Source organism: Leuresthes tenuis, unplaced genomic scaffold (genome assembly GCF_036924035.1).
Source record: "Leuresthes tenuis unplaced genomic scaffold, fLeuTen1.0.hap1 SCAF_11, whole genome shotgun sequence".
Classification (NCBI taxonomy): Eukaryota; Metazoa; Chordata; class Actinopteri; order Atheriniformes; family Atherinopsidae; genus Leuresthes; species Leuresthes tenuis.
In genome coordinates this window covers 12,801,370-12,815,140 of record NW_027325365.1, presented here as the reverse complement: position 1 = coordinate 12,815,140, position 13,771 = coordinate 12,801,370, and the positions used below count along the sequence as shown (strand labels likewise).

General features: G+C 44.8%; 1 protein-coding gene across 5 annotated transcripts in view; it reads right to left on the bottom strand.

The window, feature by feature from the left end:
- Positions 1 to 13,771, bottom strand: part of dlg3 (discs, large homolog 3 (Drosophila)) — an 80,627-nt gene that overhangs the window by 19,515 nt on the left and 47,341 nt on the right. For 4 of the 5 annotated variants that reach the window (XM_072395492.1, XM_072395490.1, XM_072395493.1 and 1 more), the window contains 7 exons: positions 13,031 to 13,084; positions 12,464 to 12,514; positions 11,083 to 11,207; positions 10,563 to 10,732; positions 10,331 to 10,467; positions 9,219 to 9,363; positions 7,577 to 7,721 (listed from right to left, as the gene is read on the bottom strand). In XM_072395492.1, the coding sequence (XP_072251593.1) occupies positions 7,577 to 7,721; positions 9,219 to 9,363; positions 10,331 to 10,467; positions 10,563 to 10,732; positions 11,083 to 11,207; positions 12,464 to 12,514; positions 13,031 to 13,084 (827 nt within the window). Of the gene's footprint in view, positions 1 to 92; positions 650 to 7,576; positions 7,722 to 9,218; positions 9,364 to 10,330; positions 10,468 to 10,562; positions 10,733 to 11,082; positions 11,208 to 12,463; positions 12,515 to 13,030; positions 13,085 to 13,771 lie in introns of those variants that run through there. The other variant, XM_072395494.1, reaches the window with a different exon arrangement.

The window sequence follows — 13,771 nt, the reverse complement described above, 5'->3', positions numbered from 1 at the left end:
CCTTCATTCAAGTTGAGTTCAAAATAACCTTGGTTTCCATCTCGAGCGTTTCGTGCCAGCTTGACAAGACACAAAGATATCTCCATGGTTACCTCAGGATCCAGATCCGATGCTTGCTTCTGAAAGAGCACCTCCTCGCTGTGTGCTCAGGCAGGCTCCTCACCAGCGACATGGAAGATGAGACGTTGACTGTGAACATGTCGGCGATGGCACATCGCTCAGCTCAACATCCACGCTCGGCCGCTTTTTTCCATCTGGCCCTCCACGGAGAGGTGGGCAACGCTTTTGGAAGCTCCTGTTCTCAGGGCCCCGTGCTCACTATCTCATCCTCGTGTGCTGTGATGGGAAACAGCTCCTCTTTGGGACGTGACAATCGCTTTCTCCCTATCACCAGCAACGCCACATATTTAACCCCAGCGCTCCCGTGCACATAAATTTCCCTCTGTTCAACAGGAAAGAGCTTAAATCATCCCTTCGTCACATCTGGAATGATCGTGGCTCGGATATGTTGGGCTGGAGGTTATCCAGATGTGATCTCCTTTCAAGCGGCGCTGTCCCCCTGCCTCGGCTTTCGGGCTGTGGTGGGCTCAGTCCTCTCCAGTACAGCACGGCAGCATTCCTGTCTGTCAGCCTGGCTCTCTGGAGACTAGGCAGATAGATTCCCAGAAGGTTCTTGATAATGTGCAGAAGTGTAAACAGAGAGAGGAACTCGAGGACTGCCTTTCATAACTCCTAGGCCTTTGATTTGTCGACCTCATAATCAATGACACGGCTGCACACTGGATAGCAGCCACATTTCCTAACAGGAAGATAATATATTGACAACTGTGGAATATTTGAACAGATAAGGTCTTAAAGCTGGGTCTCTAAAGGAGCAGTGCGCATGTGTGAGCTGCGTTTGTCCGTAAGATGTGAATCGCCTGGCTTTTATCATGGAAAATGGCAGTGAATTCCTACAATTTTAAATTCATGGATCAAGTCCTCGCTCTACATCACGAGACCTGCTTCCCCTCCCTTCCCCGCTTTGCCTTTTCATCCATGCCAGGAATGTAAACAGTTATGGAGCGGCAGCAAAAAACCCTTTCGCTCTGCTCAGCCGTCTCTATAATTCAGAGCCCACCTCCCCTCTTCTCTCTGCATTTCCCCTCTGTGCTCCAGTGTGTTGGCCGCGGCCGCCACAGCTCAATCTGAAAGCTGTGAATGGATATTTGGGGCTGCTGGGTTCAGCGGGTCACGCCGCTCTGGACGCAGCACAGTAATTGGCTCTGCTTGGCTGATTAATGGTGGACACTGCAGATGGACGCCATTTTACACATACAGACACTACCTCTTGCTGCACTTTATCTTTCCCTGTCTCCAAATAGATGACATCAGCTTACACATAGAGACACATGTAGCCCGTTCTGTCTTCCTTTTCGCCGACTTAATTTCACCCATAGATTTTCTGTGGCTGCTCCTTTCTTCTAATTTGACAGGCACATATTTATTCCCTGCTAAAGTGATAAAGTTTAAACTTCGTTGTGCTCTCTGTGACTCCAAATGAAATCAGAGTGAAGAAGAGAGAAGAATGATTAACACCTATGATGTGTGCTCAGCTGAATCTGCTGTGGCTAGTTTCACTTTAAGCCGCCCTTTGTGTTTTTGCGGCCTTTAAAGATGCCAACCAAAGGTCAGAGCGTCACTAAAGACCGAATTCTTGCACTGGCCAGTCAAAGGTTTAGTGTCTGTGTGGGTGCGAGAGAGGGAAAAGTTACTGATTAGCTTACCTGCTGCTTAAGTACCGAGGCTTCCGTACTCACTGAAGATAAGCCTAAACAAAGCACCCAGACTAGAAGGACACTGTTGTACAGTATTGTGCAAAGACGTTAGCACGAAAAGTGAAGGAAATGTTTTTCTCTTTGCAAATGAACTTGAATCAAATTACAGTCAACAACAACAAAAAAAAGGCTAAATCAAATTTGGTGCGAACAAAGCGGCACTCGTCCTACTGTCATGTGAAAAGAAAGTAGATTTGCTTTCCATTAAAAGGTTTTATCCATCAGAGGAGGATCAGAAATCACCTGGTCCATAGCAACTCTTGATATTTTATAAATACAACCTCAGATGAACAACAATAAATGCCATATTAAACTGTAGTTGTTAGCATTTGTTTTCTGTTTGCCGTTCTCAGTCTCTCATGTCATGGAGGAGTTTTGGCCCACTGTTCTTTACAGCGTTGCTTCGGTTCATTGCAGATTTATGCACAGCTCTCTTAAGGTCCCACTACAGCCTTTCGATCAGGCTGAGGTCTGGACTTGATCTGAACCCCTTGATTCTTTTCTTTTTCAGGTATTCTGTTGTAGATTTGCTGCTGTGTTTGGGATCTTTGTCCTGTTGATGATCCAGTTTCAGTCAAGCTTTAGATGTCAGACAGATGACCTCACATTCCTCACTCTAGAATACTTTGGTGTGCAGAGGAGTTCATGGTGACTGCAAGGTGTCCAGGTCCTGTGGCTGCAAACAAGCCCAAATCATCAGCCCTCCACCACTGTGCTTGGCAGTAGGTATGGGGTGTTTGTGCTGATGTGTGATATATGATCACATATATATATATATATATGTAAACATATCACTGATATATGGCATTATGACAGAACATCTCCACATTGGTCTCATCTGTCTGAAGCACATTGTTCTTGTGGTTTGTTCAAAAATAAATCTCTAAACTTAAGCTGTGCAGCCATGTTCTTTTTAAAGAGGCTTTCCTCTTCCAAACTCTTCCAAACAAGCCATACTTGTTCAGTATTTCTCTAATTGTACTGTCATGAACTTCAACATTTAACATGCTAACTGAGGCCTGCAGTCTGAGATGTAGTTTAAAAAAAAAAAATGTTGTAGTTTCTCGGAGGATTGCACAGTCTGACCTTGGGGTGAACTTGCACTCCTGGGAAGATTGGCAGCTGTCTTGAATGTTTTCCACTTAGAATAATCTACCTCTCTGTAGAATGATGGAGTCCAAATAGTTTAGTAATGGCTTTTTTTTCATCTTTTGCGGGACATCCTCATTCTTCTTGGCTGCCTTTTTGTGTCATTGTCATGTCTCAGATTGAACTGGACACAGACCTTCAGCCTGTCCCTGATGGTCCTGCAGGATGGATACGAATCTAAGCATCCGAAGTGCGCAAAACATTCGCTCCGAACTGTATACAGAATCCACAGCACAGTCTGATAATGCAAGCAGACTGGAGCAGCTTGCTTAGTGATTGCACACACTGGTGTGGGTTTACAGCAAACATGCACAGTTAACACAGGTTTGATTCCTTATCAAGTCCATTGTGGACGGAAACAAGACAGGGGGTAATATCAGATGGAGGGGGTGTCAGGGGATGTGTCTCTGATGACACCACTGAGGGGGATGTGCAGAAGGCTGATACAAGCACTGACTCATTCCTTATAACCAGCCCGCTCTACTTCTATGGAAGCCTGTGCTTACTGTAGCATCTATCTAAAATAACCTTCCTACTTGAGCGGCTGGTTGGGCTGCAATCTGCCTGTTAGTCTGATGGAGCCGGATGCTCATGTGCTGTGACTGGGATCAAGTTGGTTGTCAGCCATGATGTCCTCTGAGACGTCGCCGCTCTTTTCTAATCGCACGGTCGTCCTGACGCACCACCCCACTGGGTGCAAACAGGACCGTGCATGGTCACGAGATGTGGGGCGGCTTACGAGCAGTTTGGGCAGGTATGTCTCAGTGTCACTGCCGCACGCAAAGCGTGCATCTCTGTGTCTGGCGTTCCTGTGTCGGCACTCGATGAGCAAACGTCTCTGTGTACAGTATACATGTGTGATTGGTGCTGGCAGCCTGGGAGATAAGAGGGGTAAGACCTGAGTGTGTGGCCTGATTTTGCCTGCGTGCAGACAAATCATGACAGCTGCAGGATTGTCTGCTGGTCTGTACCAGATCAGGCTCTTACTCCCGTTGCATTTATGGCAACAGCGAGGCTCTGTCTTTATATTTACATAGATCAGCAGGCAAAACATTCCAACACTGCAAAGCAATCTTTGTGTTGGGTGGCTCCAGTCAGCCATGCTATTCTCCTGTTCTCTCATTCCTTTTAAATGACACAATCTGCCTTAAGACAAGGGTCTATCTTATTTTACACGCATAGCAAAACACGTATTGGCATCAGTGCGCAGCATATATGCGTTACACTATATCGACCACATTTACCAGCAGCAGTGGCTCACACACAAAAACATTCAGGCATTCATCCATGTGGTGATGCGCAACCAACGAGACTGGAACTAAAATAAAAAAGCAGGGGGCATTTTGCACATTTAGGGATGCCAAACAGAAAAGAAAAAAAAAACACAAAAGCCACTGCCATAGATATGATTTCTATCATTTTCTTCAGCAGTAACCAGTAGTGGGAGCAGCTTGGGCTGAGATGTGCGCTCGGTTTTAACAATGCCTCCTGACAGATGGAACTGAGCAGCTTGTGAAGCCCTTTCGGCTGCACTCCTGTGGTGGTGTTTGTGAGGAGCAGGTACGGCTCCATTTTAAACTGCAGCGAACGGCGATCCGCTGCTTGCGATTCACGGACGTGAGCAGATCTGTAGAAAATTGATGGACAAATAATAATAGCTAATAGGAAGGGTGGGTGGGGGGCAGATATTATTTTTCTAAAACGGACAATTAGAGAGGCTAGTTGACCTCAGTGCAGATCTGAGAAAGTGGATTTACACATATCAGAAATGTGACCCGGGGCCATTTTTAAACAACTGCAGATTTTGAGATTATTAGTTCAAACAACTGTCTACAAGTGCAAGTTATTGGGAGATGTGGCTGGAAGAGGAGGTTGGATGGTAAGGAGTGACCCAGGAACTACTAAAGTAAATATTTTCCAGGAATTGGGATATTATGTTGATATATTATAAGATATGTCATATTACCAGTAGCTCCTTTCTTGGCTGCTGCCTAAAAAAAGAGCTCCTGCTCCAAAAACACCTTCAAGCTCCACTATAGTTACAAAGATTTGGACACTGCTGTATTTACGACAGAGGCTTTTATTCAAAGGGGGACTTCGGTATTTTTAAACCTAGACCTTATTTCTGGCATGAAATACGTTTATCTACTCATCGAGAACAGTTTGGCAAAAGTCAGCGTCCTTCGGAAGCTATTTAGATAACTCGCGATCCATTTAATGGAGTGAATGGGGCAAAAACGATGCAGCCTCTAAATAAGGCATTATCTGTCTTTAACTCCAGAAAAGGTGAGATTTCAATTTCCCACTGATATGTGCAGCGTCACAAGGCTGTTTGTTTTTATTTGATTTTTCCTGACTTTTCAGAATTAAATGAATCACAAATGTGAGCCTCGCCTGTGATTCCCAACGCGTGGTAAAGGAAACACAGCAGTTTCCACAGTCTGATTTCTGCATCGCATCCCGCCTCCTGCATGCCACAGACAAAGGGCCTCGCATGTCCGGCCGTGACCGCACCTCTCCAAGAGAAGGCCTCCAGCTGTGAAAGAGTTACTGGGAAAACAAAAGTCTGGACCAAGCAGTCCGCACTTTCTCCAGAGAATCTCCAGAGCACACGTGTGAAAACGGCTCAGGGAACTTTTATGGTCATGCCAAACGACGGCACATACAGATGGAATGGCCTGTAGGTCGTTGTTTGGATTTCACATTTTGGGAATGCGTTTTGTTTTAGTGACTGGAGGGACTAAGTCTTTCACTTCATGACGCAATTTACTGTCGCATAATGACAAATAAAACAAATGTTAAATCTTGACTCATGTTTTGAGGAGGAAAGACTGAGCTGTTAGATCACAATGTCCGGAGGTGTGTTTGGAGGAATAAAAGTGAAGCTTTCAGCACTAATAACAAGTTAAGCATGGCAACGCTACCATCAGATTTTTGTGTGGCATTTTAGATTGAATAAAGCGGAAAGAGGAGGACTTCTATGAATTCTTCAACGTGACATCAAAGCATCGGGCAGACAGTTAAAAGTTGCACACAGGGGGATGATCCACCATGACAATGACCACACACACACATCAACTGGTTGTGGAATGGGTAAAGCAGACAAACATCACAAACTTTAAGCTTTTGGAATGGTATTGATCTCATTTTCAGTAAAAAAAAAAATAAGTGGACTAAGATTAAAAGGCATCAAGTGTTCATCTATCCAAGCAGAATTTTACCAAAGGCTTCAGGTCGAGGTGCGACTTTTTGTGGTGCAACCAACCGAATATTAGTTGCTAGCCTCTGTGTTTTTATTTATTTATTTTTTTTTACCATGTATTGATTTAAAAAAAAAAAAAAAAAAAAGTACAACTCCCACCCCGCAAACAAAAAATAAAAAAATACCGAAAGCCGTGGCAAGATTGGGGTTTCCTGAAACTTTAAGTTGAAAAATTAGCACCTAATAGAATAATAAGAAGCAACACATTACTAACAGCAAAGTAACGACATAAAGCAGTAAGGTCAACATGAGGTGGGGAAACATTTACATGCAAACATAAAGAGGAAATCACGAATATCACCCTGCGACTCCCTCCAACCCTCCCCTCTCCTTCACTTCTCGCTCTAAATCCATCCTCTCTGCTTTTAGCATAATATGTGCACACATGTGGCACAGCATAGTACCGGTTATGGTAGGTTTCCTCTATCCTTTGGCCCTGCTCCTGTTTGATGCCAGATCCAGATGCTGAGCTATAGAGAGGAGGGTTAGCTAGGCAAGGCGTGATGGACTAGGTTAGTACCTGCCAGAGAAGGGGAGCGGGCCTTGGCACAAGGGAGCAGGGGAAGGACAGAAGCCTCTGTAGAGGGCCTGGGGCACCTTGCTATCCCCAGGTTTGTGGATGACACTGTAAATAGGTTCGGCCCTGCTGTGGGGTACAGGAATCACAGTGAACGGGACAAGTGTGGGACACAAAGAAAGCACACATACCAACAAAGATGCGACAAATGGACATACAAGTCATGTAGACAGCTTGTACAAGGACATTACAGGGATCACACACACACACACACACACAGAGGGGATACAGCCATCTCTCCCTAGAGCTGTGGGTTAAGCTGACTCAAAGCCTCATGGGACAGTCCAATCAAGCCTCTCTGAATGCTGCTTCTGATCCACTACTTGGATAGAAGGTAAAAGGTTAAAACAGTCATAACAAGTACAAGAAGTGACAGGGGGGCCTCTCTCAGCACACAGCCACCGCACACTGTCCAGCTATGATGTAGTAGGCACCACCAGGGCCCCTGTGAGCCGTCACCGATAAACTCAGTATTAATTTTGCGTCACGAAACATGTCTTTAGGGTGCTTAAACCACAGTTCATGCGTGTAGCATCAAAAGCACCATGCCAATACATGTGCAACAAACAGAATGAAACCCTATTTAGAAATGTAATTCATCCCCAAAACAAGTTTGCTCCGCAGCCACATCTCTTTAACAACGACTACACCAGCCGATCTCCGCGGGAAAACTGTGCTGACATGTTGAAATCCATGCTCACAAGACAGAACAACTGTCGTAGTATTAGAAGAGAACCATGGAGGTCATGGAGGCACCACTCTGGAACCTACCTTGTGAAGTCTTCCTCCCCAAGCATGTGGCGGGGAACGGGCGAGTACCTGGACGGGGTGACCTGGGGTGGCGGGTACACTGGCTTGGGCTCCATTGCCCCCATGTAGTTATGGCTGACATGGTTGTCCACCATGGTGGGGAAGGCTGGAGGGAGGGCCAGGCCAGTAGGGGGAAAGAAAGAATGATCAAAACACAGGCACGGCAAAGTCACAGCTTCAGCAACATACCAACTTGGGTAACTTGAATAAACTGTGTGCACAACAATAGAAGAAGAAATGTGCTCATAATGATGATAATAATCCCTCACAGCACAAGGAAGCAGAGCACACACACTTTAGAGAAGTGCAGCACGTCAAAGAACAAGAAAACCTGCTGTGTAAGCTTCAGACATTAAAAGACATGTACTAACTGTGTGGCCTGTGAGTTTTCTTTAAACTAGCCTCTTAAGCATGTGACGACGGTGGAGCTTGAACTGTTAAAATGAAAATAAGCTTCCGTCTGTCCTGCAGGGGACAGCAGAGCACAGAGATGCTCTGCGGGGCTAATCATCTCCCTGAATGCTGCCGTCCAGGCACTGCTAACCATCTGAAAGGAGTCCCACTTAAAAATGTTCCCAAATTAACCTAAAATACACCAGAATCCTGCTCCCGCACAGATGTGTAAGACGGCTTGTGTTGCACAGATGTTAGTCGACAGAGAAAAGCTCATCCATTGACGATATGAAGGCAAGTGCCCTGCGTTTGCCCATCATGGTGATTAATATCAAACAAAAAGTATCAAATGAACATAAATAATCGAAGGAAAAGGTTGAAGTGGAAATGTGTTGCCATGATATTGTTAATTGATATTTTTTCTGACTTTTTTGGTGCCCTGGCACTTATTTTCTTCTTGAGAAAAGTGCTATGTGTTATTCAAAGGCACCGACTATCAAACAGGAATCTACCACTTACTAATACGTGAACAGAAATGTTTGAGTAATTCCAGACCAGACCACAACTACAAATAAAAAATAAATAAAATCTCATGCTGGAGGCAGCTGAGTGTGATAAAACAAGCGTTTCAAATCTAGATCCCCTGTTTCACTCATTTTGATGTCATAGCAGAGTTAAGTCTGCATTCGGGGCTCAATACAACCCCCGACAACTGCAAACATTCCGAACATACAAAAAGCTCACAGTGGCTGCCTTCTGATAATAAATCACTGTTCTGCGGAAAATCTGAGAAGCTGCAGCTCAGGATCGTGGGCTCACATGAGCAGGTGGGATGTGAGAAACCATCCACACTCAGTGGGAGGCAGAGAACTGCGCTTGTCGTTGCTGTGGGAAGGTTTCAGCGTTTGTGTGTGTGTGAACAAGCATTTACTACAGTCAGTGTGTGGGTGTCTGGGCACTGCAGTTAGGGGGAGAGAACATAAAAATTCGGAGAACATCTCAGATAAAGATCAAAAGATGATTCCCAGCGCAAAACACCTAACATGGACCCTGACTCACTTTTTGCCGTACATCAAATGTCTTATATCAATAAACATGTTCTTGTTTTGGAGCTGGCTGCCTGTGGATCGGTGAAAATGAAACGCAGCTTCCTGAGTTGGACGCTGCAGAGACGGGATAATTAGAATAACGAGACGAGGCAGATACGTACTGCTGGAGTAGTCTGGAGGGGCGTACATGTCGTTCAGATGCACAGGTCCTGGCTTGGCCACTTTGAGGTAAACCATATCAGAGGTGTTTTTCAGTGCAGCTACCGCCTCCTCATGACGCACGTCCTGCAGCATGATGTTGTTCACCTGAATGTGTTGGTTGTCAAGAAATGAGAGGAGGAAAAAAAGAAAAAAATCCTTGTGTCAGTACCTGAAAGCGTTGTGTCTAAACTGCGCTGCGACAACATCACACAGTCATCCCACCAGCCAACACAGTAATGAATCACAGCTAGAAGGTATTATGAGATACATCAGTGCACAGCGACAGCAGAGAAAAGGGAGGGAGGTCAAAGGCAACACCCCGTATTTGAGAAGTCTTGGTGACACTGAAGCAACATGCTCTCAGTCTATGATGCAACGGAAGGGGAAGATCCTTTCAGACACTTGTAATAGGTCACACTCCGTGTTGTGCATATATTATCTTACAGCATACAGCAGTACATTTGGCCAGACCTTTTCTAATGTAATTATCAAAAACCTTTCTTTGTAAATATTTCCAAGACAGGCGTTACAGCTTGCTTGACACATGAATGCCTCAACAACGGCCGCCCAGTGAGCCACAAGATCTGCTCATTTTAATATTTTGCTTTATTTCTCCCTTTCAATTGGATGGCCTTAGCACAAAAAGTGATACTAAATGTGTGCACAAACACACGCACAGGGCTGAGCACAAGCAAATGAATGGATAAATAACTGTGTAGTATCTCAATAGTGGTGACATATTGTTTTTAAAAACATGAAAAGGCATCAAAAGGCCTCTCAGGGTATAAAAAAATTGTGATATGTTGTTATTTTTGTAAATGACTTGAATGACACTTCAGTGATAATGATAAACAAAAAAAAAAAAAAAAAAATCACTGCTTCCAGGTAATATTCCAGCACTGAAATCAAAGTGACTGGATGGGGCGAACAAGATATACTTAAAAAAAGTCTGAAAAGCCACAAAATGACCAAATGTTTGTTGAACTCAGCAGAGAACCACATGAACACTTGAATTTGTTTGAATTTGAACAGCAGATATCTGAGTGAGTCAGAGGGAAGTGGCGGCTCTTACAGCTAGCAGGCGGTCTCCAGTCTGCAGTCGGCCATCTTTTTGGGCAGCTCCTCCTTCTATGATCTTGGTAATATAGATGCTGTTGTCTCCTGGGATATGCTGGTTCCCAATCCCTCCAGCGATACTAAATCCCAGTCCTGGTTGAGTTATACACAATTGTATTTGTTTTTTTACATTATTCCACATCAATAAATACACATTCAGAGAAAACGAATCTCTATAAACGTCTCACCTTTGGGCCCTTTCAGCAGGTTAACCTCCAGGATCGTCTCGGGTGGGGCCTGCCTCCGTCGCACCAGCAGCCGCACCACAGGCCCCGCCTCCTTCAGGGCTTCGACTGCTCGGCTGTGAACCACCTCGGAGACGTCGACGTCATTCACACGCAGCACGCAGTCGTTAACACTATGAAAGGAAAAGGTCAAATCTATATCACACATACCACTGTGTTTGGTGCACACAGGCAGGGAGACCCAAGCAGGGCAAAGATAATCAGAGACCTCCAAAGCTTTCCATATTATAATTTTTGCATGTTTCACTGAATCATAACTTTGAGGAAGCACACAGAGCCGGGAGGCAGAGGGTTGAAGAAACTCTGCCTCCCACACAGCACTGCCTGGCGGGACACAGTTCTGGTGAGCACTGAATATGAGAGTACAGTACAGAGGTTCATGCAGAAGGAGGACTGAGGGAGCAGTGGAGCCAGGAAAGAGGAGAAGGAATGAACGAGGTGAGGGGGAGGAGAACAAACTTACCCAAGCCGTCCATCCATAGCAGCTGCTCCTCCAGGGATTATCTTGGTGATGAAAATCCCTGGATCATCAGGAATGTGGGGATTGTCTATCCCTCCAGCAATGCTAAAGCCGAGTCCAGAGTTCCCCTGAACACAAGTTGTGATTGGCACTTTCAGAAGGGTGCAATAAACAGCACGAATATGCATAGAATTAGATGTAAGTGTTGAATCAATGCGGGCTCAAGGTGCGCTTTGTAACGTGATTGAAGCTAAATGCTGTGGGGGTGTCTTCAGGTAATCCTGAATTCTGTTTTTGTGGACATGGATGCATTTGTCCTAACATATGTATTCCATTGGAGGAGGGCACTTCATTCAGTATGCCACACTAATTCTACCAACCCACAGAGATGCATCTGTGTTAAAAATCCCCCTTGTCTACAAAGAAAAAAAAAGAACTCTGGAGTTTAGAAGCAACATTTCTGTTGCATGGTATAATGTCTCCCACTCTGGGCAGGAGATAGATACTGCCACCTCCTGCAGTTCCTATCCCTGATATTACCCAGCCTCCCCCCTCCCCCTTTTTTTGGATCCAGTGGGTCCAGGCACACTGCTGCATCTGACAGCCATGGCCACAGAGACAGGCAGCAGACAAGACAGCTGAGAAAAGACTTCACTTTATTATTTTCCATAATTAATGAGCAACAGTCGCAACAAATTAGGACAGAGGAAGGCTGAGGCCTCCCAGTGCGCTGCTCCGGCGAAGAGAGGAGTAGCCTACACTGGGCCTCACCACCAAATCTTACACACTCACAGACCTTTTAGAGTGTGACTTTGCATCGTTTATTCAAGCTTTCTACAAGCAGAAATGCCACCTTAAGCGAAAGGGGTAGAGAGACACATCGAGAGATGCATCCACCGAGAGTTCGGAGGCGCATCTATATGTGGGTGGAATAATGAGAGCAGAAACGTATAGCTCCCCCCACTAGACGCCGAACCACCGCTGCCAAGTGCAGTGCAGTGGTGCCTGCTGAACAATTGAACAGGAGAGCGCTTTACATTTCTGGCGTCTGCTGCTGACATGTGCCTCGGGATTATGTAAAAAGCCATGCATCGCTGACATTTTTCTGCTCTTACTCACATGAGACATCCCATAAAAGGATGCTATAATGCAGCGATGTTACAGTTTCAACTTAACGAGCGCACACTTAAACCAAAGATTCTCCTGGATTTCTGAGGATTGAGATTTGCCTTTTTTATTCAGGTTCTTTAAGCCCAAGGAGCACAGAATGGGCTGCTTGCTACCACCTAGTGGGGAGAAGTTCATTCATCATGCAGAAAATACATTAAAGAAGAACGTGTAAATTGTGTGGACAAAATGCGAAACAACAACTGGAAAAGCTTACCCTCTCTAAAATGATCTCTTCAAATTTGAACATCCCATCACTTCCATTTACCTGTGAAAAAACAAAACAAAGAAAACACAATGGTTGGTTACATCACTGAGCACAATGTCATTTCCCAAAAAAAAGAAAAAAAAAAAGAGAGAGAGAGAGAAGTGTGCAAATGTTACAGCTAAAACCTTTAACATACAAACAGATCCATGCACAGACAGAACCGTGGAGAACAGGATTGTTGTCAAATATAGAGAATATATACAGTCATCTAAGAAAATCCACCCTCAAATTTCTGTGTTGAAAGGAAAGGTGCACACACACACACACACACACACCATGACACTGCAGAATGCACATGATCTACAAACAGGCAGGGTCAATACGATAATGGATATCGGTTCACATGGAGAACAGCATGTTGCTACCAGGAGGAGGCCTTTCCATCCACAAACACCCCCCCCCCCCCCACACACACACACATACATACACACACAAACATACAAACATGTTCATGCACCAGAGGAAGTGAGAACAAGAGGGATATATACTGTACAGACAGCGAGAGCAGATACTTACATAAGGGCCTGCATCTAGTGAGTCTGCGTTGACAATGATGGGGGGAGGGTTCGCCTGTGAATATGAACAGATACACATTAGCTCAGAGTGTGAGGCTGGCAGCGCGCAGACGTGATGCGGTACACACACTATTGCTCAGGAGCTGCGGATGCCATAGGAACAGTCAGCGAGTCTCCTTGGGACTGAGAATGTGGGAAGGGATGAGTTGGGGGGGGTGGCGTTGAAAGGTGTGAGGACTGAGAATGAGGACTGGGGCAGAGAGACCGCTGCTTATTAACCGCCACAGCCAGACGTCCTGCGGTCACCTCATAAAACAAAACAGCTTGTGTTTCAGCTGTTGGGACAATCCGTTTATCCCACATCTACTTTCACTTTACACCCATGAGAAATAACACCATGTAGTATCACATAGAAAACACTTGGTTTTATGGTTTAGTAACCACTTACAGTAGTTTATAGGAAAGGATTTACTGAATCAGTTGATAATATCATATGTTATACAATACTGACATTTAATAATATAAAGATATCCAACCACAAAATAAACACTTATGTAAGTGTTTATTTTCAATGCCAATTCATTAGATGACTGACATGAATTCACCTTTCTGTTGAGAATCTAATACCTGAGACAGCTCCTATTTCCAAATATTAGATTTTTCAGCTTTTAAATATAAAACCCTTCATAGTTGCATAAAACAACCTTTTTTTTTATGTTTTAAGTACTAAATTCAGGCAGTA